This window comes from Argiope bruennichi, chromosome 11 (assembly GCF_947563725.1).
Source record: "Argiope bruennichi chromosome 11, qqArgBrue1.1, whole genome shotgun sequence".
Lineage (NCBI taxonomy): Eukaryota > Metazoa > Arthropoda > Arachnida > Araneae > Araneidae > Argiope > Argiope bruennichi.
This window is the reverse complement of record NC_079161.1, coordinates 22,080,339-22,107,112: the sequence shown is the minus strand read 5'-3', so window position 1 is coordinate 22,107,112 and position 26,774 is coordinate 22,080,339. Positions and strand designations below refer to the sequence as shown.

The 26,774-nt window shown below is 26.9% G+C and overlaps 2 protein-coding genes across 2 annotated transcripts; one reads left to right on the top strand and one right to left on the bottom strand.

Moving 5' to 3' along the window:
* Window positions 1–1,017: 1,017 nt before the first annotated feature.
* On the bottom strand, window positions 1,018–19,258 carry LOC129957500 (osteopetrosis-associated transmembrane protein 1-like). Its single transcript, XM_056069831.1, has 6 exons — window positions 18,820–19,258; window positions 15,062–15,167; window positions 12,679–12,761; window positions 11,198–11,332; window positions 7,751–7,919; window positions 1,018–3,394 (listed from the first exon to the last, which is right to left on the bottom strand). Exons 1-6 carry the CDS (start codon window positions 19,117–19,119, stop codon window positions 3,345–3,347), a joined length of 843 nt encoding a protein of 280 aa, XP_055925806.1. The 5' UTR covers window positions 19,120–19,258; the 3' UTR covers window positions 1,018–3,344.
* Window positions 19,259–19,690: 432 nt separating this feature from the next.
* LOC129957272 (uncharacterized) lies at window positions 19,691–25,571 on the top strand. The gene is made up of 2 exons (XM_056069528.1): window positions 19,691–19,825; window positions 24,807–25,571. The coding sequence occupies exon 2, from the start codon at window positions 25,068–25,070 to the stop codon at window positions 25,569–25,571; it is 504 nt and encodes a 167-aa protein (XP_055925503.1). The 5' UTR covers window positions 19,691–19,825; window positions 24,807–25,067.
* Window positions 25,572–26,774: the final 1,203 nt, after the last annotated feature.

The window sequence follows — 26,774 nt, the reverse complement described above, 5'->3', positions numbered from 1 at the left end:
ATGTTTTTTGCGGTATGCATCGAATGAAATTTCAGTATCTTATAAGAATAGAAGAGAAAATAAAGATGGTGATGTAAAATTACTACAATTAGGTCAATAATCTTCAACAAAATGACAATTTGAAAAAGCGGTGTTTACATCTATGGACGATTAATAAGGAGACAGTGCCGCTTGCATCAACCATTTTACTATAATTTGCGAATAAATGCTCGGAAAGTTTAGAAATGGAGCCTCTGGCGCCATCTATCAGACTTTTATGGAGATAAAAAGTTGATTATATTTTCAAAAATATAGATATGTTTTGAGAGTATTATTTTAGTTTTATCAATTCTTAGTATTTTTTGCCTTTATCAATTCTGAACTCAGTTAACTTTACACTATTATATCTTCATTTAATAAAACCATATCCAAAAATAATTACTCTTGAATATAAAATAAAGCATTTTTTTTGTAAAGAACAGCTGATGATCAATAAGTCTTCTATAATAATTAGATGAATAAATTTTTGCTTAAAATGTAATAAATTTTTTTTTAGAAAAGCAGGAAAAAATAGATGTGCCAGTATAAAAATGATTAAATTATGCTTCATTCAAAACAGCACGCCATTTCTAACTAATACAATTAATCAAAGCTCATAATAAATAATGCATGTTGTTTATGGAAAACGGAAACAATGGATAGAATTTTTACAAATATAATCTTGCAAACTATCAAATAATAAATAATAAAAAAATTTAATTTTTTTAGAAATTATGATTTACTACAAAAGTAATTAAAGGGTAGCTTCATATTGAACTGAAATGTTAAAAAAAGAACAATTTTAATGAAATATCAAAATTAAAAATAAATGATGACATCTTTATTTTGAATACACAGACGCAAAAAGAATCAAATTTCAATGAGAATATTTTATTTACATGTCATGTAAAAACACCTTCATATACAATACAAATAAAAAATGTAATGATTTTTCTTTTAAATTTAAAATACACTTTCATTTCACAATCATTTAATCTTTTTTACACATTTTTACATACAATAATTTCTAAAAGCTTAAAGTAAGATTTTAAAAAAGTACTTATTGAAATATAGTATTCAATTCTCCTTTATGAAAAAATACATTTTGATAAACTAACAGTAAACAATATCTCTATACATATAAAAGGCATGTAATGCTCATTTTTGAAAAAATTTTGTAATTTTTTGCAGAAAAAAAAAACCATACTCATATGCTTTTCATTTAAAGACACAACAAATATAGTTTTTTGCCATAATAAATGCTAGATATCAATTCAATATTTATATGACAAAGCTTTAATCATGTTAATTTTCTTCTTTTTTTAAAAAACTTCTTAATTTATTTAAAAATTCAATAATAAGCATCAATTTCACAACGAAATTAAAATAAAAGAATCTTAAAAGAAATTTTTTTACATGATAGCAACTTTGATGTACCAGAATCTAAAATCAGACATATATAATAATCAGAAAAAAAAATCATATGTCTGATTAAAAAATTAAACATAGAACAAAATTCGGATAGAACAATTAAACAGAATAAATCAAACATCAAGAGAATCTCAAAAAGGAATGTAAAAAAAAAAAGTATACTTTATATTTCAAGAAAGCAATATATCAATATCGAACATCAATATATAATCATACAGATAAAAAATATAAATGTCAAAGCCAATAAAATATTTTTGAAAAAAGACTGAATGTGAACATCAATGGGATTAATAATAAGACTAGAAATTCTTCATCAATACAACTAAATAAATGGATGATTTCATACATATATATATACTCAAAGCATCCAAGTAAAAAAATAAATAGATGTACAATTAACAACTGTAAATTATATCTGTAAAAAAAATAATTTGTAACAATGGAGAAACAGTGTAATAATTAATTCCAGAATAATCACTGCAAATTTTGTAAGTAAGAGGAACCAACACACACACAAAACAAAACAAAAGAACTGCAGTTATATATTAGAAGTCTGGCATGCATAAATTTGTCGTGTCAATGTGATGGCATATAGATTTACTTAATTTACAGCTACCAAGAATGAAACAAAATAACAAATATATAATATATGGTGATAAAAATAAAATTTTTTGAAAGAAATAAAAAGCAAATACAACTTTAGAATTTAAAAATTAAAAAAAAAACAAATGAAAATAACATACAATTATTAAAATAAATAGAATTATTAGATACAATCAATTACTGCAATTTTTTAATGCTTTTCATTAATTCTAAGGTAATCAAGTGCGTAAAATAGCAATTTTTTTGTTTTGTTTTCAAGCAAATCCTCCACTTTAACTATAATTTACAGATAATTCACATCATAATAACATATAATTTTAAAATCAAATAATGAAAAAATAAATACATTAAACCTTTTTTGATATATGATAATATATAAATTATTGTGTATTTTTCCCAAATAAAAATGAATCATAAGCATGGCATTAAAGACAAGCCATTGGTAAAAATATTCAAAGTCAACTAAGGCCCAACTAAGGATCAAACACAATGTAAATAAAAGAGCACTTTTTTTTTTTTAAATCGGCTTTTAGTTTGAAATGCACTGAATGAATGTAATGCTTTTGTATACTAAAAATTTCGTTAATGACATTTTTTTAATTAATAAAATAATATTGAATAATTTCATGTTTTGATATTAATTATATTTATTTTCACAAGTCTGTATTTTAATTATATAATTAAAACCAGATGAAAAGAATTACAAAGCATAATTTGTTCATCCAATAGAAAAGAAATTAAAATAATTTAAAAATCATAAAAGTAAGTTAACTACCCTAATGTGACCCATTATTTAAAAATTGGTCTAACTACAATAATACAATTTTCAAATTATTTTAAAAAGTACAATGTGAAAATTATAGACCTTTTTTTATAAGCTTTCTAATAATGCATTAAATAATACAAGAGATGTCAAACTCTGCATGCCAAATAAAAAGTAGAATTTAACAAATGAGTTTTTAACAAGCATGTAATATTTAAACCAAGAAAATATGGATTAAAATCAGCAAATTTATAATCCTACAGCAGTAATAACTACATATCATATTTAACAATAACAATATAACACATCAAATGTACGTCCAAGTCCAACTCTCCAATAATAAGTGCATCCACAATAATTAAATTTCTTAACAAAGTTCAGTATTGACAATAAGGCTGTTTATTTATTAATATCACAAGTAACAACTAAGTAACTCAAAATATATGATCCATCATATAAGGAATATGATTTATACAGTATCTATTTTGATGTGTAATATCACAAAATTAGAAAAGTTCTAAGCAAGATTTCACTCTTCTACTGGAGGTGGTACAGTGACAACAGTAATTTTTCTTTTAGCTGAAAAATAATGTAGAAAAATATTAAAAATCATAACAAAAAATAATTTGTAAAAAACTGAAAAAAAATTATATTTACATTAATAATCAAATATCTGCAAAGACAATATACAAATGAGGAAAATACACATATATAGGAATACACGGAAAATAGTATTTTCTTTTTCATCTCTAGATATCAAAAACTAAAAAGACAAACAACAACAACAACAAAAAATAATCTGTCATTAGATAGGCAAAGGAACCTAATCACCTTAGAGACCAATTGGTTCAGCAGGAATATTGATTGTGTTTGTATTTAATTAATTCTGTATGCACAACTTGATAATTATGGTTCTTTCAGCAAATTATTTTTTTTTACAAAATTAATTAGGGATTAAAAGCATAACAATAACTTCACTTTGATTTCTCAATCCCTGTTATTTCTCTTATTAAACTGGTAATTGACAGTATTCGACAATATCTTAGCTGTAAGGAAGTGTACTGATTAAAAAGAAAGAAAGAACAACAAAAACAATCACACTACACACCATGTTTATTTCTTGATATACTTAACCCGCTGATTGACAGTTATCAAGAATGTGAATCTTCCCAAAACATAGAAAAAATAATTTTCTATGTTCCAGCTAGTTGAAGGGTTAATATCTTAATGGGGTATGTTTATAGATTCTGCAGAAAAAAAAAAAAAAAAAACTGAACGAAATAAAATTAGTTTACAAGTATTCATTATAACATTACCAGAGAATATAAAAATATAAACAAAATTTGTGTTTATTGACTTTTAACAATGGAAGAAAAACATTTAAATAAATATTAATACTGTTGAAAATTAAACTTCTTTTTGTATGTTCCTATATTCTTTCCAGTTTCTATATTCTTTCAAGTTTCAAAAGCATGAAGACAAAAAAAAAAAAAAAAAAAAAAAAAATGCTTAAAATTTAACTTATTAAAATTTTTAAAAGATCTTATAAAGAGCTATAAGAAAACCAATGACAAAGTGTACAATCCTTGAAAATATATTCGTACCAAATTTAGTAGCTTCTGTTAAAAAAGACATATAATGGACTAGAAGTGATAAATGTATTCTTTATTATTAGTAAATAAAAAGTTTTGCAATGATAAGAGTACCTACACAAGAGAGAATATATACACAAATACAAGGATATAAAAAGAAAAGAAGCATCCCCCCATCTGAACATATCAAAAATTATTCAGATAAGCAACAATCAGTTAATAGGCTTGAATGAAAATAAATCAAGTCATTTGAAGTTGTCTTCTTTCTGATGAATTTCATGCTATTTTGAAAAAAAAAAAAAAAAAAAAAAAAAAAAAATCATTTGCTCACAAATAGCTTTATTGAGTCAGACTTCATTTAGCATTATTTGAGTACTACTCCAATAGATTTCCAACAACATTAAAGAAATACATTTTCCTTTCTCTCTAAAGTATCTTTCTAATTTAAACTAGAATTTTGCCAGAAAATAAAAGCACAAGAAAATTTGGATTAAACTGCTCCTGTTTAGAATGCTGCTACAATAATTCTAAATTGCACAAATATATATATTTAAGAACATATAAGAAAGCTTAAAAAATCAAGTATGAAAAATAAATACTTGCTAGAAATTATTATTTTTTTACTTTCCTTCAATTTATTTACCTTAAATACATATCCATTTTATTTTTTAAAATAATTGTTAGCATCTATTGAGCTACCAGATCATTTATAATTTGTAATTAATACATAATGTGATTATTAATTGAATATTAAACAAAAACATCTGAATTAAACCAAGGTTAGGGTTTATTTTCATCTTTTTTTAAAAACCTTTTTACATAATTTGTTTCCATATGTTTTGAATTGCATTCCACGAAGATTTGACATTCTTTGTGTGTGCGTGTGTAAACATTTTTCGGCAGTTGAACGGCCAAATAGATGAAGAAACCATAGAGATTTTAATTTCAGTTTATTTCATTCAGAAGGTATAATTTGTATGCAAAGAATGAGTGGGAAGAAATACATCAGTCTACATCGTGACACAAGAGCACAAGAGGCCACAATTTTTCCCTTCAGCGATTTTAATAGGATATTTTGACCAGGACTTTTTCTTTTTTGGTCACATGTTGACTTAGGAAAAGGAATCTTAGACATCTTTGAAAGAATGTTGTAAACATTATGGACATTTATCCCTTCACTCGGAACATGAGAAAATACTGAGACTAGCGGTTTTATAGAGCACATGTAGAATTAATTAAATAAAAAATAGGAATTGGATCAGGAAATAAGAGAACATTTCAGAAATAAGTTTAAGCAGGCTAATTTTTAATGAAAATTAGGAAATTAATAACGATTTAAATTAGATTAAGAGTTATAATTACATTAAAAAATAGACTGCAAAAAATATTTTGTTTTATCAAAAATTATTTAAAATAATTTTAAAAATTCATCAAAAGCAATAGCATAAAGAAAAAATCAAAAAGTTTCAAAAGCAATGAAATCTGAATAAAATTGTAAAAGCCAAATGGTTGTTAGACAAATAAAATTATTTTCTCAAGGATATTTTTTAAGCAACTACACAATATTAACAATGAAGATGAAAGATAAAGAGATAAATGATGATTAAAAGAAATGAATGAGACAATGGTTAAATGGGGCAGTCTATAAATTAAATAATATAAAATATATGAAATATAAAATTTAAATAGAAATTATGAAATAGAAATTTGAATAGAAATTTAGGAAACAAAATCTAAATATAAATTTATGAAATATAAATTATAAAATATGATAAACAATAAAAGCAACATGGCATTTGGGACTTATATGCCCATTTTGGGTGATCAGTTTTACAACCAATCCCTCGTAAATTCCACCAAAAAATAAATATTTCATCACAAACAGATGAAAACAGTTTGTAAAAATATAGATATAACAATGTCAGTTTAATATGATTTTTCAATTTTTAAACTGAACTGGTTTGTTTACTCATACATGAATATATTAATTACAAGATAATAAAAAAATACAATCTGATTAATCAATTCATAAAATTCTAAAATTAATAAGTATAAACTAGAACTTTAAAAACAATAAGATAAATTCTAACAACACTCTATTCTAAAATTTTCATTATTTTCAATCAATACAACAGACTGTTACAAATATCATTATAAAATAAAAGTTGCAGTATTGTATATATTAGCAATTAAATTGGACTTAAATATGTAATCAAATATAAGATAAATAATTCATCTTAGATTCAGAAAAATCAAAGGTAATCAAAAAATTACATATAAAAATATAGCATTTTGTTTGTACTAATAATAAAGGTGAATTTCCGTGTGCATATTTTGGCACTGCAGAGGATCTTCCAATCAGAAGTTCCACATATGGCAAAGATATACTTTGAAAGATATAATTGACTGCCTTCTAGCAATTTTTTTAAAATTTTAATTATTTAAAATTAAGTTACATTTTGTTATTTCTTTTGCAATAACTCCCTAAATACTACAGCATAAAAGTAATTTTGATATCATCTTAAAGCTCCAAATATTATCTTCGACTTATTTCAATTTAACAGTCATAAATTTCATTTTATTTGTTTGATTGTTTTCAACAACAGAATATATTGCTATACTAAAAATCAAATTCTTTGCATTTTTTTTTTCACAAAATACTTAAACACATGCCTTTCTTTCTTGTTGAAAGCTAAGACAGAAAGATTCTGTTTAATATCCATGTAGTTTAAGAGACTGATAAAAAAAAAAAAGTGAAGTTAAAATATAGTGAAATTTAGGAGATAGATGAGTCAGATATTTAAATTTTTAATAATATTCTGATATTATGAGACTGTCTCCATTAGAAATTTTCATGTACATAATAAATAGAACTTAAGACAATTAAAATAACATTTATGTTGGGAAAATTTATGGAATCTCAAGAATGAAATTATATTGAAACAATTTATCTGAAAATAGATAAAACCAATATTTCTAGCAAAACAACAGAAGGAACTAGTTTCTAGGAACAATTTAGTTCACATGATGAAAAAGAATGAGAAATTACAGTCCATGAAAGTTAATATTTTTAGGTATTATGATGTCACAGGACTCAATTCTGTTAGAATGGTTTATACACATAATGAACAAAACAGATGTAAAGCTATAAGCACAGCTTTACTTTCTGTAGCAATTTAATCTTCAAAATTATTTTCATAGATCACAAATATTAAGTTATGCATAAAAATGTAATTAAAGAATACACAATCAATAATCCTACCAAATAACCTGGTCATCAATCAATAAAACAGAAATGACTACATCATAAACCTATCAGAAATAAATTGCAATTGAAACTTACGTCTGACTAGTTTCACATCTTCAAGACGCGAGATATTCTTTGCCAGCAAGTAAAACATCAAAGGAGTTGATCCAACAGTGAGTGCAGTCAGAATGTTAGGAAAGCCCATTGTTAAATCAAAACCTACAGCACAATTATATTCACTCCATTCTCTACGAGACATGTTCATCTGAAAAATGTTCACCAGTGTTCATTACAAGTCACATAATTATTTCAATTTATAGTTTTAAACACCAAGAATTAAAATTATTTATTCAAAAGGAAAATTTGTAAGAAATTATACAAGAAATGCTAAAGTTTAAATGGAAATAATTATTGTGGAACTTGGTTAATTTGAAACTGAGAAGATGATTAAAAATTTGATAAAGTAATCAAAATTAAACCATAAAAATTCAAACTAAGAAAAACTAGATCTAAAAGAAGGTAAAGTAAGTAAAAATAATAATTTTTAAGCAATAAAAACACAATTATGTTCAATAATTAGCAATATAATAAATTAATTAAAAACAGTTTCAGGAAAAAATAATTTCAATAAATAAGTAAATAATTTCAGTAAACAATATCCTGCATTATGAATACAACATTTGTAGATTAAAAAATTCTAAATAAACAATAATATATTTCAATGTTTTTAAATAGTAATTTTTATAGCTTTTTTTTCATAAAGCACATTTAATTGCTGTAAAGACCTTAAATGAATTAAGGGTTTTAGAAATGTATTCCTTTATGGACACTGCAACACAAACTAGACATATATTTAACTAACAAAAACAATTTTGAAATAATTTTTTAAGCATAATTTTTAGATTTGCCCATTGATTAATCCAAAATGAATTCAAATCAAAAATAATATTCCTCCATTAATCTTAATAGAAATGCAAGGCACTAGAGTAAAAAAATTTCAAATTTATTATAAACTTCTTAAGATACTTCTTCTTCAAATTTCTGAAAAAAGAAATTTTAATCTAAACTGGCCAAGTTTGTTTTTCAAGCTTGAAAAATTACTACATCAGTGGTTTAAAATTCAATATTAGTTTGCTTTACCACACAATAAATGTAAAATACGTGCAGTTTCAAAAGAACAAGAGACTACAAAGAACTGATAAAAGTTCATAGTTAATATTTCAAATGCTTGCTTTGAATTGAAACAAACAACTTGAAAATGATCTAAGATGCTTTTTGAAATTCACCCACCATGTTATAAACAAATAGCGATCCAAATAGTGATTCAAATTTAAATTCAAGGAGATAATAATAAGACATAACTGCTAATTTTAAAAATACAAAATTTATACAATTTTCAAGAAACATCAATGGACTATTCTACTCCATTATTCTGCCATTTTTGCATCATAATAATTAAATTATAAAATTAACTGTTGCTCTTTCTTAATTATATTAAAAAATAGCCATTTGATGGAACAATGATTGAAAAAGGATATAATGAAAGGGTTGGGTGAGCAGAAGAATTATATTCATCAAATATTAATAAATATTTCAATTCCTCAAATATTGAACAAAGATGACAGTTATGAAATACCTCCAATTTTCGAAGTCAGGTTGTCACTAAAGTTTTAACTAGATTCATGTCAAGTATTTTAGTCCTTTAAAAGTCATATAATTTAATCAAATAGTTTTAAGATCTGAAAAATTAACTTTTGAATACATAAACTTTTTTTTTTTTTTTTTTTTTTTTTTGTATTTGATCAAAGATTTAAAGATTATATTATACAAAGAAAAACAACATCAACAAAAAAAAACAGTTCAACCTGATGAAAGTTAATTTCAAAATCTGAAAAATAGGTTTATTTCTGTCAGCAGAAAATTGTTTAAGGATTTCGGAATCTGCATTGCTTTCTTGAACAAAGCACGAAAAAATTAATCAAGACTTTGTTAAGACTTTATGCCCTCTACAAAAATGAAACTGGATACTTAACAAAGCAAAAGAGAACATGCTGTTAATTTAAAAAAAAAAAAATCAAAGAAAATCTTTTCATCAATAAGACAAAATAACATGTACAGAATTGAATATAATCAAAAAATTTATTTTAAAAAATGGCAAATCTGACATTATCAAAACAGTAAAAGCATCTTTTATAAGTTTGGGCCATACATCTAAATATGATGATGTATTAACAGCTAAAAAAAATTAATTCAATTATGACCATTCGATCAGATGGCCAGGAATTTGTTCAACGAGAAAACCGAATTTCATCTAAAATATTGACCTCTTGTGAACCAAAAATTTCAAGAAACTGAGGGTTAAAATAAACCATACTGAGAATGAGTATTTTGTACATTTAATTTGAATTCTTTTAAAATTTCGAGCTTTTTTTATTCCATTTTTTAAAAGTTCATCTAAAATCAAATATTTTGTCAAAAATGTTTCTTTGGTGTTTTCAACTTTCACATCTCTATATTTAAGAAAAACTCCTTTCCAATCATAGCCTTGTCATGGATAACATCGTTAGGATCTTAATTACCACTAATAATTTCTGATAGAATACTTAAATATTTTAAAAAAATCATCAATTAAATTTTGGGGTACTTTACACTACAAATTCTACTGAATTTCAAGCCACGGCATTAAAAAAAATACTTAAATTTCTGAGATACTGACTCTGATACAGAGTATATAACTTCTTTGGTTCACAAGAGGTTATATACTCTGAGTACATAACATTAGAGAGCAAGATTAAGAGTCAATATCTAATTGTCACAACATATCTAAATGAATTGTTATTAATATGCAAACAGATTTCATAAATATTTTTGACTGTGGAATGGCTCATGAAAGTTGAAGTAACAGATTTGATTTTAACTCTTTTTTGCCTTTCTATTTCAACACTCATTTATAAATCTATTTATAATGATTTATTGAGTGCTTTGCAAACATTAGACAATGCATATTAAGAGCAGCTAGATATTAAAAACACTTCTAATGTATATAACAAACTTGCAGTCTACATACATTTCTTGGAACAAGTCTGAAATTTCCATGCAACAGATATCCAGATAATAATTCTTCAAAAAACCATCTCAGTACTGCATTTAAGCACCATGAAGGAACAATGAATAATGTATTCTCTCTAACAACCGGCAGTACTCTCCTACTAATGCTTTTTCCCAGTGGTAAAATTCTCAAGGGAAAACAAAATCAAAAATTAGTTTTTCACCCACCTTCTCTCCCATCTGCAAATGGATGATCATTTTACTTTTTTTGAAGAAATCAACAAAAGTCAAGTAATTTACAGGACCATGAATATGATAAATTAAAATTCAAGGAATTTTGAAGGACTCTGAAAACTCTGTTGATTGTTTTGCAAATTATTTAATAGTGGTAAATGGTGTAATGATTTTGCATGGTTTCCATTATATATAGATAATTTCAGATAGCACTAACTACAAACTTTATTAGAAAAGAAGCAATTTTAAAATAATACTCACTGCGTCAACTATATCCATACAAATACCACCAACAAAATCCTTTTTCCATTGTACAAATTTTTTATAGCTTACACTCACATTGGCATAGGCATCATGGCATTTAATACAAGTACTATTTTCAGCAACATTGCTAGTCTGAAAAAGAAATCACACACAAAAAAGCTATTGATTCAATTCTTAGAATAACAGCTATAATGATAATATTCACAATATTCATATCAGGTGCTTTAAAATAAAAAGAAATGATCAAAATATTAATATTTCTTTTTAATAGAGAAAATACTATTCTCCCGGAAACATCAATTTTTAAATTTTGATTTCCATATATTCACTGTTATACACTAATTACAAGATACATAAATTATTTACAGAATTAAGTTATTTCCTGTTGAGATTCATTAAAATATCAAAAGTTGCTTAATGTAGTTAAAGTGGAATATTTTTATAACAACCTCCAAGTTTAAAAATATTGATCTGCATAGAGCAGAAAAGTCTTAACCCTTATTTACTGTCAAAACTTGTTTGGCTTTAAATATATATAGTTCATTTATATAAAAAAAGTAAATGAAGCTTTGATCAGATAAAAAGAAAAAAAAAATTCATATTCACTCTAATCAGCAATTGTAAGAACAATAATAACAAGTACTGAAATTTCACAATTAAAATTAATTAATGCATTAATTACCATAACAATATATAATTATATTTGAATTATGAATTAATCAAATTATTAATGAATAATAAATGAAATCTTGGTAAGAGCATGGTTAGAGCAAAAAAAAAAAAAAAAAAGAAGAAGAAGAAAAGTACTGACATCCACTTCAACAAACACATTTTAACAGATCGTAACTCCAATAAATACTCTCACACACATACATATATAACATAAACATAATTTTGTACATGTGTAGTTGAAAAAAAGAAACTTTTGTAATAAAATTCATTTTATTTCACCCTGGGAAGCATATTTTATACAGGGAAGAAGTGAAAATAAAAAAAAATAGATGCATATGTTTACATTACGATACAATAATAAAGTAAACAGAGTTTTTCTTTCGATGATTTTATTAAGAGATTTTGATAAGGAAGTGATTTTACTAAGAGTTTTTTCTAAAAAAACAAATTTGTTCAACTTACAAATTAAAAATGGTGAACAAAAAAAAATGATGTATTTGAAAATTCATCATTATTTTAATGTGTGTGATTCTCATACATTGTAGTACAGTATTAACTTAGATGAGTAATAACTCAATGCTGATAGGTTCTAATAATGCTATAATAAAATGTGACAATGATTTATAAAAGCTTGTAATAATACAATAAACATTACAATAAAAGAATATTTTAATGTTTGCCATTCAATGATAATTCATTTAAGTGGAACAAAAGCTTAGAAGTTTAAGTAGTCATTGAAACTGATTAAATGATTCAAAAATAATGATCATGTCACAACTGTAGAGAATATAAAATGATATATTTACACTATTTGTTGTTTCCATACATAATATAAGTTCATTTGATGCTTGAAAAAATCTTTCGGTCTCATTATAATGATCATAACAATCTATAAAAAAAGAAAACATATATATTATACAGGAAAAGTTTTCAAAAGCCTAATTATTCCGATGGATAGCAAAAATAAAACCTACAATGAATATGGTTAAATATGATCTAGTGATTCACTCTGGAAATGCATTTAAAGTTTGTCTCTAACTCTCTCGATTTCCATTGGCTGGTAGATTCAGTCTACAATATTATACAACTAGTCATCTTGTTTACTCCAAATATTGACTTTCTAGGAATTAAATATCAAAAATAGGAATAAAGAAAAAAATGATTTTACATATTTCCTAATACAGTACACTCCCGATTATCCGCGGAATTGGATGGCGCGGCCGCCGCGGATAACAAAAATCGCGGATAATCCGAAAAAGGCTAAAAACGGGTATAGCAAAAGAGAAAACAGTCACTCCAACTTTGAAAAATCGTTTTATGCGCAATAAAATGTAAAATAAGCAGCAGGAAATGTTTAACTAACGCTTAATATTTTAGTATATCACTCAAAACTAACCTAAAATGCATTTTGTTAATGAAAACAGAAAAGTGCTTTGTACTTAGAGAGGAGTCAAGGATGCACAGAAAAATTAATACATATGTACTGTTTTAATACTGTAATGTATTATGTAATTACAAAAGCATAACTGTAAAACTACACCTTTTTGAAGAAACCAGTCATTTGTGTTCGCTACTTGCTTTGGAAGCATTTTCTCTTTGCTTAGAAGAAAAAAAAAAAAAAAAAACTTTTGTGCGGCAGGCGCGGATAACCCGCCCGCGGATAATCGGGAGTCTACTGTATAAGATGATCCATATATGTGCCAAGTATGCATTATTTTTCTTTTTTAAAAATTTATTCAAAATTCAACACATTAGTCATGGGGGAAATACATGCTTTCAAGTTTATTACATGAAAAACAAAAATATTACCAAGCAGACAAAATGGGTTTTCCAATCAATTTCATATAAAGTAAAATGCTAAGACTAAAAACGAAAATTTTAATTCTGGTAATTTTATCTGAAATTAGTATATATAATTCATTTTCTGTCTGTATTCAATTCGTTGCACAGGTGCTAGTGTAGTTTTCTGTATCATTTTATTTGTTTGTTTGAAAAATGAGGGGGAAGATAAATAAAAAAAAATTCAAGCCGCATTTTCTTGTATTAGTGGGAAATTTTAATGATAGCACAGATTCTGGAGATTTCTCTCTAAATCCTCCATTTATTGCAACAAATTAGCAATAATAAATAATATAAAAAATTATAAAATATCATTTTCATAAGAAAAACAGCTCATTTTATTTAAAATTAATGTTTGGCGAAGCAACGAAAATATATCTGCATTTTTTGCGAAATTACTGATTTTTAATAAACCAGTTCCTGTAGCTTCACATTAAAAGAAGAACCAAAAACTATTAACAGGTTCAGAATTTTTTAGATAGGATACTGTAGATAATAGGAGAAAAAATTTTCAGCTCCACAAATTGAGCTGAACTAAATGCATATTTTGAGATTTGCTATTGCCAATGTAATATTAAATATCCAATGTTCAGTATACAAGTCTAAACACAATTTTATTTGGCAAAATTCTTTACCTTTTTATTATCTGAATTTTATAATTTATGAAATTTTTCTTCTCATATCATAATAATACAAGACCCCACTTGTTTACTTGCAGATGCCCGATTCCCAGTCATTATCCACAATAGTCAGATTTTTTTTTATTAAATGTAATAAGATATTTACTCAAAAAGCTTTTAGCATAAAAAAAGAATCTGGAATTTAAAATACAAATTATTCAAATATTACATTACAGAATTTAAATAAAATTTAAAATATAATATAGGAAACGTATCATTTATAATTTTTTTAACTATACATTGCCCCCCCCCCAAAAAAAAAGTATTATCAAAAATAATCATCAGAAAAATATGAATATTCAACTCTTATTAATACAAGTTCAGAGTTACAGCAGTACAGATTTTGCAATGAAAAAGACCATGTAAACTATGCTGTACTATAAAGTGACAAAATTCACCAAAAATAAACATGAATATTTTAAAAGAAGTTTTTTTTCTTTCTTTTTCTTTTTAAATAGAGAATATAATATCCAAAATTGCTCTTGAAAATAATTATATTGAATCAGACAGCAAAGCAAAACATTTTTATAGTAACGGCTATATTATATTTTTTTTTAAATTTATAAAGATAAAAGATAAAGTAGTCAGAGCTAAAATCTGCATTCATGAAGATTAATAATCATATTGAATCGGATATTAAGCGTTTTGCTAATTGATATTAAAGACTTACTTTGACAGTAGCCTTTTTGCCATAAATCAATGCCATTTTTATATACTATATCCACAATACTCAGCTGATCACTGCCGAAGAAGTATGATTGGCATTTCTGGGTTTGCTGTAAGAAAAAAAAAAGAGTACAAAAAAATATTTTCAAAAGTATTATATTAATTACTAAAATTTATGCATTATTTATATAAAAATTATTTTTCTGTTTATAAAATTGTCAAATTTATGTTTGATATTTAACTCCTCACACATAACTGTCACCCATTTCTTACTATTTTAAATATATATCAGCATATACTTACTAATGCATATTTATTAACTCAAAGTTAAAACACTCACAGAAGTAGAGTTTACATCCAAACTGGGATCGCAAGTTTTAAGAGAATTCAAGCTTGAATTCTTTTTATGAATAAAATTGCATTTTAGAAATATTTAATCAAGAGTGTCATTCTGTTTCTATAAGCAACTTTCTATTGAAATTAAAACAGCATTTAACTTACATAAAAATTTATTTGTAAATACACAGCTCTTTTACATTTATTAAAAAAAAAAAATCTTGAAAAACATATCAGAAAGATATGAAAATATTATCAGTATAATCAGCAATTATTAAAAATTACATTTGAAATTGAGCATTATAGATCATGATAAAAGGATTTCGAATAATAGCACATTAATTGCAGTTTAATATAAATATAGACCAATATAAGAACTATATTTAAATAAAAATCTTTTTTTTAAACAAATAATAAAAAACAAAAGAAATAACAAAATGTAGCATTTTTATAAATTATCAATTTTCAAATAAAGTTTTTTAAAAAGTATTTAAGAAAACCCTTGAATGGAAGGTTTTCAAAGACGAAAATTATCAAATAAAAATTCTCATTCAAATATTTACAACAGAAGAAGAGATAGTAAAGAAAACATATTATGTTAGGTATAGACATAATTAATCAAAAGTCAAAAAAGAAGAAATCTAAAAATGCAATATGAAGCAACACATAAAGAAAAAATATATATAAAAATTATGAAATGAATAGTTAATGTATAGAAAAAATTAACAAAACTACAGTCCAATTGGCTTTCAAATTCATTTCAAAATATTCATAAAAGTTAGAAATCAATATCGCATTTACCCAAAGATATTTTTAAAAATATACTGTAAAGACAAATTTAAATGCATGTATATAGGAAAGCAAATATGAAGGGAGAGTCTGTGCTTTATTGTATACATATTTCACCAGCATATTTTAGAAAACATTTCTTTAAGCGGCATATATCAGAAACATTACTGACTTTTTTTTTTTTTTTTTTTTTCATAATGGCATGACTAAATTAGCATCTCATAGTTTACTTTCGAGCATCAGTTATATTAATACAACAAGCAGCTTTGTTTTGTAAGATTTAGATGTGAAAGAAATTTTTGAGACATAAGACCACACTTTTTCTTGTGATTATTTCTCTGGAATTTGTCAGTTTTGCCAGATAAAATAAGTAAAGATGTGCAGCAAGAAGGGAAGAACTTTTTTCATTCTGAGGTAGAAAATGTCTGCCATATGATAAATTACAGGGGAAAAAAATTGTTGAGAAAGTGAGAAAAAAAAAAAAAAAAAGAAAGAAAGAAAGAAAAGAAAAATAAAAAAAAGCACAAAATCGCAGAAGAATTACATCCTTATGGATAATAGTAAATACACAAATTTATTAGATTAATTTTTAAGTATTTGAGAAATTCTTCTCTCACATAACCATAAAAATGTGCACTGAAAAAATTTTTTCATTCCATAAAAGTTTTGAATTTCAAGAATTAAAGTTTTTATTTATACATTTTCTATGGTATAATATTATCAAAATTAAGGGAAAGGGGATACTTTCAATTCTGTGGAAGGTTGCCAAGTGCTAAACAAAGCGAGCAATGGGTCAACAATGTTGATAACCAACTCGTTTCTTCTCTGCAAATATTATGATCTGTTGATTTGTAAAATGTGAAGTGGTTCTTATGCATTCACTGTAGGAAATCGTTCTTAATTTTTTGCCCTCGCTGTAATGTCCCCACTTTTGTATAAAGTTCCATTTAGCAATGATATTATTAAAAAAGAATCTTCATAAAATTGAATAACAAAAGCTAAATAATATTCTAATTAATAAATCAAATACTTAAACAATTAAAAATACTTTTTATAAAAATAAATTACTCCTAAAGTAATAATTATATAATCAAATATATTTTATTATTTTTTCAATGATATCAATTTTTTTTACTATATTTTAAATACTTAGTATTGAATAGTATTGTCACATTCTATTCCTTAAGTTTGAATAATTTTTTCCTGTATCATTTTCAAGCTTAATTTTTAATAATAATTAATATTTTTCTTCCTTTTCAGATCAAATTTCGGTATAAAGCCAATGTCAATATTGAAAAAAGAATTGGAGGTTTAAAAAAATCATTCAAAGAATAAGATATTTTAAAAATGACAAGAAGAAAATGCAAAATTGTGTTTTTATAGCATAATAGCTGAAAATAAAACATATGTATCTTAAATACAGCATCTACATTATACACTGTTGAAAAATACTATCTTTTACTGAGTAAATGTCTATATTTAATTATTACATATTGTCAAATTAAAAAGCACCCATAAAGCAAAAGTGTTAGCATTCAAAATTAACACTTTAAAAAAGTTCTAATTCAACACAAAGTATAAATAAGTGAAAAAATCAGTTCAAAACTATTTATCTAGAAATAAATTGACAGCAAATAAAGCAGTAAGTTATTCTGAACATGAAAAGCATATATCAGCAAATATTAATAGTGCATAATTTTTAAGTGAATATACAACTAGAGTTTCTAAAGCATTAGCTTTAGCATACAACTAGAGTTTCTAGAGCATTTATCATTTTCTAATAATCATGACAATAAAGGCAGGATAGTCAAATGATGTAACAGATGAAATACTGCCATTTCAACTATACAATCTAATATTCAAGGTGTATTTCCTAATATACTTAAAATAATTAGAGTAGCCACAGAGACAGCCCTCTGGTTCTAATCATAGGATCAATTTCATTAATTTTTTTCAAACTGAAACTTGAGGCCTTTAAATGCATCAAGGGTTACATGAATCTCCCTTCTTGAATTTATGAGAAATTTGGTGAAATAAAACTTTGACAGAGTTTTCCAACCTCAACAGCTGAAATTAATTAGAATGCTCCATAATTATTTTGCAAGTTCAAAATAGCATTTTATGTGAATTTATGCTCAACTCCACTTACATCTTAAGCAAATGTTATGCAAAATATATATTTAAGCTGATGGTAATTGCTAATTTAAAACAATATTATTATTAATATTCATTAATTTATTTCTTTGCATCGGAAACCTTTTATTTTGACTTATTAAACATTCAGAGTGCATAATGTCTACTAAAATTTGAAATTTCAAAATGTATGGTTGACAAAGTGAATAAATACCAAGTTGCGAATAAGGGACTTAAATAAAACTAAACATAACGATTATTAAAAACCATAACTAATACCCTCTTTATAACACTACTGATAAAAAAATTATGTATAGTTATTAAATGATAAAGTAAAATATTCTCCATGTTTATTGCATAATATAAGCTGTTCTTTTTATTCAAGAATAAAAGTAAGATTTTTAATCACATTTATAATTAACAACATGAATCAATAAATCTTCATTTCAATTAAATCAAATCAATAATTTAAAAAACTTTCAAATATGTAAAAAAAAAAATTACATTTTTAAGATGTTGATAAGCTGCATTCAAGGCTGTATGAGACTTTCCACAGTTCATGCACACATGAATTGGTCGAGCGTATTTAATATAGCAGTCCGTGAAATTAAGCACAGCTTTTGAGAATTTTTCGAAGGCGAGGGTACAATTTTTGGACGCTACTATAGTCTCTCCCGAAATATTTTGAGAATAAATAAAGAGATTGTCAAGTGGTACATTTAATGTACTTTCGGCAAGTTGCAATCGTACGCAGGATATAAATAAACAAGGTAAAAGCCAAAAATATATTGTGTTGAAAGCCATCTCCTTTCGAACTATTTTATTTTCACAAAGCTCAAATAATCAGAACTCAACAACAAAACTAAAACTTCTCAACCACTCGGAAATTTCACTTTCGCATTCATTTCATCGTTACATCACACGCACAAGTCAAATGACAACATTACGTAATTAACGTAACATGTTACTTCATAGCTTCTAATTACAGAGTGCGCTTTATTTCATTTTTAAAATCCTTATCTTCTGAATAATATTATTAGGAAATGAATAGGCATTTTGTACATGGATTTTTTTTTTTTTTCAAATAAATGGTTTCTATTATATTAGAATAAGCACATTTTATTAGGCACAGTAAGAGCTAGTGTAGGATTTCTTGACAAAGAAAATATATTTTTGATTTTTTTCTTTTATAATTTGTTTATAAAATTGCTTCAAGAAATTTTTGCATTATTCTGGAACTGCGCATTTTGTATGCATTGTTTATGGAAAAAATTATCAGTATTATATCGAGAATATTGGGAAGAAGGCAATATTCATCTCAACTCTTCTGTTCTGCCTCGCCGATAGAAAAATAGTTCAGTGTTTCGGTTTCTCTCTCTCACTCTTGACATTGAATGCTTCCTAAAATGTCACTCTATTCTTGCTTTTTAATAATTTAACCTGTAAACACATGTTTTGTGATTTGTTATTCTTGTTCTAAATTTCGTTTCCTCAATCATCCATTATTCAGGTAAAATTTCTTATAATTGTCAATATGTTTTTTTTAAAAAAAGTCATTTTATTATGATTTTAAGTGATTTTTTTTATTTTATAATTTTTCGCAATTTTCCTGAATTATAAACAAATAATGATAATTTTTAAATACAATTTTCTACTAATAAAGCTTTTGAAATTAGAGAAATAATTATTTTTCTTTCCAGCTAAACTAAAATAAAAGTGTAAACAGAAATTTTTGATTGTAAAATTATACATAATTTTATAAAAATGGATATTTTCATAGACAAGAGTTTCACATGCTTACATTTTAACGAACTTAGTTAATACTTCTTTTATAATTCAAATTGGATTTTTTTTTTTTTCTCCTGAGGAACACACAAATTAAAATTTGAACCAGTTTATCAAGATTAATTCCTGACAAAACTTTCAATCAAATATTTTATGTAACTTAGTCTTATTGGCTATCTGAGAAAAGTACCGTTTAAATTTCAAATTTTGATCGGCATATAACTTTGATTTAAAACTGAGGTTTAGCTTCTTAAAACTTTATTTGCAAATATAACAGAATTTCAAAAATCTTATTAAAAGAATTCTTTAACAAAAGCCTACCTAATTTAGGAAATTAAGTCGTATTTTAATTAATTTAAATCGATGAAATATTTGGAGTAACAATGAAATTAATTTAAATTTCGTTGAGTTTTAAAACAATAAAATATATATATTGTATTATACAAAATATATTTAAAATAATAAAATATATTGTTTTAAAATTGCTTAAAATATATTTTTTAAAATAAAAATTTATTTTAAAATATATATATCTATTAAACATGGGCATAGGGAGTGTTGGCATATGGAGTCTCTTTTTTTTCCATATATGGTATAATGTCTGGAAAACCAAACTTTGCTCAGCAGATTGTTTTTTTTTTAATTGTAATTGTAATTTCTTTTTTTTTAATATTTAGATGCGAATCCCATACTGATTACATATGAATATTTTTCAATCCTACCTACATATTATTTGGCCATTTAAATTTTAAAAAAAAATCATGAATGCACTTAGTTTAACATGTTATTCGAAACAATCTGCAATATTATAGTATTCATTTTACAGTTTATCTGTTATTACTTATATTTTACACTCAGTTTTATCACGGTGCAATCCGGTCCGAGATGGCGCTGTATGACATTGTCAGCATGAGAGCAGATAGAAAAAAAATTCCAAGAGTCAGTTATAAAAAAAAATGGTGGTTTTTGTCTGTGTTTGTGTGTGCGTGCGTGTAAATTACCGTTATAAATATAAACTCATAAGTAAAAAAATAAAGCGAAAAGCTCGACTCGAACCGAGGACCCGCAACATACACGTCATTCATGTTTTTTCGACCGCCATACTACATTGTCCACACTTCGAAGCAAAAGTTGAATATGCTTATTTTAATACTTGGTTATAAAAAATGTGTGTATATGTGTGTGTAAAATCACATTTTTTTTTCAGGATACACGATATATATATATATATATATATAAATAATCACTCAATAGATGGCGCTGGGAGCCTACAATTTTTTACCTAATTTAGCGTTAGCATTTTTACCGTTGGTGTTTTTAAAAAGCGGGAATCACAATCGATAGCTTAAAAATTCCTTGACTGCTGATGGTATTGGCTGGCCTTTTCGTTTTTTTCCGTTAGTGCTATTTTGTTTTTATTGTTATTTTTGTTATTGTATTTTTACTTTGTAGTGGTTATTTTCTTTCTAATTTGTTGTTTTGTATTTTCCTTCCTATTAAAATGATATATCTCTTGGGCTTAATTTCAGGGGATTTTCGGGTCACGTGGAATCATTATTAGACTAATGTCTGCATTTCGTCACAGAAAAAATCCCTTTCTTTGAATCCCTGCCTGAGGGTGACCCTTGAAAAAGTCTTCAGGCCGGATTCTTTTTTATATTTTTTTATATTTTTTAGGTTCAATTTTTAACTTGATTTTAATACTTTTATATATATATATATATATATATATATACAAGAATTGTTCATGTAAAGTTATAAGATTCTCTTTAAAAAAGATGAAAAGATAATGTTTCCTCTCTCTATTATATTTTATTTGTTTCTAAATAACTGCCAGTACGTCTGAACCATAACCTCAACCTATATGCAACTCAACAAAAATATATTGCATTTTTTATCTGGAAAAAAATCTTTTTAAATTGAGTCCTTTGTAACATTTCATTTTGAATACATTAGAGGAAATTTCATTTTGAAATGGCCGCTCAATTTTTAGATTGTGATCAGATCAAGAAAGCTTTCTGTAAGGGGACAGGGGGCTTTGAAGTAAGCAAAAAGAATGAAAACAGGAATTTTATTTTTATCGGTTCATTACCAAAATGTATGTTTCTATTCATCTAAAATAGTGTTATAAAGTGTATTGTTCAATAAAGTAAATATTTGAAGAATCTAGAGGGGAAAAAAGTACATCTGAATTACTTTTCTCAAAATGATATTTTAGGGCCGCTTTGGTCTCGGAGATAAGGTCTCTGCTTAGGAACCGGAAGGTTTCAAGTTTTAGATCCGCTTCCATTGAAGAGCTGTAGTGTAAGTGGTCTGGTGCACACTAAATCCGTCGGGCCCAAATGTCCTTCCGCTGATGTTTTGTGAAAGATTGGAGCGGGAGGTGCCAGCCCAGGTGTCGTCCTCGTCATCTGACCGCTGTTCAAAATTATGAGGTCCGTCCCAAAATAGCCCTAGTGTTGCTTTAAAACGGGAATGTTAACATAACTAAACTAAACCAAAATGATATTGTAATTAGATTTAAATATCTTTGAAATATTTCAGGTTTTTTTTAATTTTTGAAGAAATTAAATAAAATTAATAGTAAAAATTTCAGTTAAACATGAAAAAAAATACAGGGTATGTATTTTATATTTCGGGGCTTTTTTAGATAGTTAAAAATCAATTTTATTTCAGGAAAACATAAAATTCCTATGAAAATTGAGTAAGTGTGCATAAAAAATATTTCTAAAAAAATTAGCATTTAATTGGAATTACAAACTCATACCCAGTTTTGTTCAAAATACATTTATATTGGGTAATATGGGAAAATAATAGAAAAAAATAAAAGTTAAGTTACCTGGAATATTTTGAAATTTTAAAAAATTATATATATATATATATATATTGTTACGAATCTGTAATGCTGCTTCCCAGCATAGTTGGTTCCACCATCGGAAAGAATGTTTTACAGTCATCGGTATTGCACGCAGTCCGGTGTCGCGTCGCAGGGTCACGGGGCTTGGCGAAAAACTTGGCGACGAATTTGGCGACTTTGGCGCCGAAATAGATTATACCCGAAACATCGAGAATTTTCCCGATCCGTCCAGTAGGAACGGAGATACGCCTCGAACGTTCCTGATTGATTGAGAGGCGTCTAGCCCCGCCTCCTGAGACCTATAAGGATGCGGCCGCAGCTGCTAGGGCAGAGTAGTCGGAAACGACGATAAAGAACTGGCTTTCCAGAGATAAGCGGAGCAACGACGGAGTGAAGCTAGTGCTAAATTAAGCTGTGCACTACTGTCTGTCTGTCTTGTTATATGCTGCTGTGTATGCTGTTGTTGCTGCACGTCTCGGCTGAAGATAATCGTCTTCTGTGCTGTATATAGTTGTCGTCTTTGTGTTGTCCTGTGTGTCTTCGTGTAAATAAACGTCGTTGTTTTATTTTCTACTGCCGACTGGTGATTAAGCGTTTTTCACACCATATAACCCCCACTATCCAAACGAACCCCGGAAATTTCGTAACAATATATATATATATATATATATATATATATATATATATATATATATATATATATATAATTTAAAAAAATAATAATATATTTCTTTTTTAAAAGTTTTTCAAAAGAAATTTGAGGTATTTATATTTTAATATATATGCATAAAACATTTCATAACCATAAGTGAATAATTCGTAAAAGTACCTAATAGAATCAAAAATCTAAGGGGATGGTTTACTCTATTACTATTAAACTCCGTTGCAGCTATGTGAAAAGTTTTGACCTCTGACGAGGTGAACAACACTCCTTTCTCCAAACTTCCATTTTACATCAAAGGAAGGATTTACAATCGTGGCAGTTTCCAACTAATATTAGACTCACTAACATGGCGGAACATTGCCGCAATCGAGTTTCGAACCAGCGGCACTAATATCCTGAATCCGAAATTGCCAACAAGAAATCCTGCTTCTAATATTTGATAAAAAAAATATTAAAAATATCATTCATTTTAAGATGAAGTTTCATACTAGAGACATCTGAAAAAAGGTTTAATTATTTCTTTAAGTTAAAAATAATTTATTTTGTAATTATTATGTTATGTAATTTATTCTTTTGTATTATAGTCGCCTATGGCGACCTCTTCATTCTTCTTGTCTAATTGTGACTAAAAATTTCAATTAAATATTTAGTGTAATTTTGCCTTAATTTTTCTTCAGCAAGATATTTTTAAACTTCGAAATGTAAATAGGCATATAACTCCTGTTATTTTAAAAGTTTAACACCGGTCTATTCATTGTGTTCATGTATTTATCTATTTTTTTTTATCTATATCTTTATAGACCCATTTATATCTCAAGAAAGAGCAGCAATATTTAAAAATGGACTTTATTTAAAATTTTTCATTTTTAATTAATTCTGAAGTTAAACCACATGCCAGAGATTAATTGCGAAATATCTCGCCAAGAATGACACGATAGATTCTGTAAAAAGGCTAAATTCACGCCAAAGGTTCATATTTCGTACCTATTGTATGCTAATGCCTTGCAAGACGTTTTCTGGGATACTATTTTTATTAGAGTGTATGCAAAAAAGCTTTACCGACACCACTCCCACTTGTTTTTTACATAGAAAATGTGTTACTTTTAATCTGTATGATGTGTTAGTAATGGCATTGCTATTAATATTTAACTTTTACTGATCATTTTGTATTTCTTCTTTTTACAGTTTTCCTCCCGAGATGTATTCTGCAATTAGAAGTGGAATTTCATTTTAAATCATTCGTTTTGCCATCGGATATGCTTCTGCCTTGCAAGTAACTCATTTGACCCAAATAATACAGAAATAGCATTTCCTAACAGAGAGGTGAAAGCACCAAGCATGAAGTTTTAAGAAACGTAAATATTTCATCCAAGGAATCCTTTACTTCTGGAAATAAACAGAAACGAGTTTTCTCGGTTTGTAAAGGATCTACGAAGGATTTTTACCATGTATATCTCCATCATACCAACCCTAAAAACAATGGTGCTGTCGGAAATCGTTCATTCTTTTTACTACGATCCCGAAATCAGGGAACTGGAGAAAAGATTAAAGCAGCCTCTGTGCTTCTTGTCCCCTAAAGACTGGCAACCGATTGTCAATCAAAGACTGTCCAAGATTTTTCCATCAAAAACATTAAGAAAAGCAGTCATTGGGTTATTAATGCCCATTAGCTTGGAAGTAGTGATGTGGGGTTACGATCATCGCGAGGTGAATAATGGATTTTTCTCCTGCATGGACATGTGGCATTGTTTCCGATGGAATTCCCAAGGCATCATTGACAGAGAACAAACTGTCAAACTGATTGTCGCTGAAAGAAACATAAGAATGATGGATCGCTTCTTCTTGGCATGCAATTACAAACTGAAGGAGAGCATACAGGAAATGTGGAACAACATGCCTGAAGACGACAAGGGACGAGTTAACTGGCACGGTCCATTCACCAATAGTTGATCGATGGGTTCATTGCTTGCAGGAAGGTAATGTTCCAGAAACCAGGGAGCTTGTTGAAGCCTTTCTTAGAGTCCGGCCCATGTATTCCGAATGCAGTATATCTGCAGGACTGCGCGTTTTATTTCCAGATTTGTCCAAGGAAGACAGATTGCGATGTTTGATGTGTTCCATCCGACACAGAGAGATCCACCCCGATGATTTACGATACTGTCTCTCCCAACTGGACACCAATCTGCAAACTGAAGTGTATAGAGCTCACACCTTTTGGGTGCTGAAGTCCTTTTTGCACTGGCCAGTGCAAAGTGCATTCTTGGATTTGGCGGATAACATGTGGGACTTTCTGACCAAAGTAGATTTCGGTGATTTGTTACACGTCATTTTGTGCCAAATTATCATGAAAGGCTGGGAAGATTTCGATTACTTTTATATTCTTCAAACTTTCTGGTGTCAGAGTCCTTCTCGTCTTAGAGATTCTGTCAAAGAGGCACGTATATATGAATCTTTAAGAACTGTTCTTGATCATAAAGGCCCGTTGCCATTTTCATTAGATCTTTTGTCAAACTTTAAATGTAACTGTCATTTGAATGATAAGATTATTTATATTGAATAGCGGTTATAATACGGGCCTTTCATTCTGTAGTGGTTTAGAATCGAACTTCATAAACCGCGGGACTTGAAAAATAACAATGATGTTAAATATATATCTAGTTTTACCACATCTGTCAGATTGATGGGTTTTTGCTCATCACGGCTTTCATTGTAACTTTTAGCTTAGTTTTTATTAATAAAGATTATAGTTTAAAATAAAACAACATTTAATATAATAATTTATTAATCTATACTTATATAAAGCTCAATGTGTGTGTGTGTTGGTGCTCTACAGAAAAGACCATTTGACCTACAGCTATCAAATTTGGTACATGTATACCTTAGAGGTCGGGAGGTCCCTTTTTTCGAATTTTTAATTAGAATTTTAATTATTAATTAAAAACTAACTTTCCCGCCAAAAAATCTTCCATTTTCCCCACGGCTAAATGAATAAGGCTTCAGGTTTTTTCCCCCACTCTAATGAGGCTAGGGTTAACATTTTTAGGCCAATTATTTCAAACGATTCTGTTTATTTTCTTAATGTTTCATGCATTTAAAATGAAACATTGTTAATGAATCGATTTTTCCGATTCATTCTGAAGTACTTTTGAATTA

What these genes read in the sequence shown, in the direction of transcription:
- LOC129957272 (XM_056069528.1), top strand. Translation starts at nt 25,068, where the DNA reads ATGTATATCTCCATCATACCAACCCTAAAAACAATGGTGCTGTCGGAA.
- LOC129957500 (XM_056069831.1), bottom strand. Translation starts at nt 19,119, where the DNA reads ATGGCTTTCAACACAATATATTTTTGGCTTTTACCTTGTTTATTTATA. An exon ending in GCAAAAAGGCTACTGTCAAA is followed by an intron (nt 12,762 to 15,061) that starts GTAAGTCTTTAA and finishes CTTTTTTTATAG; the next exon opens with ATTGTTATGATCATTATAAT. An exon ending in GTATGGATATAGTTGACGCA is followed by an intron (nt 7,920 to 11,197) that starts GTGAGTATTATT and finishes AACATTTTTCAG; the next exon opens with ATGAACATGTCTCGTAGAGA.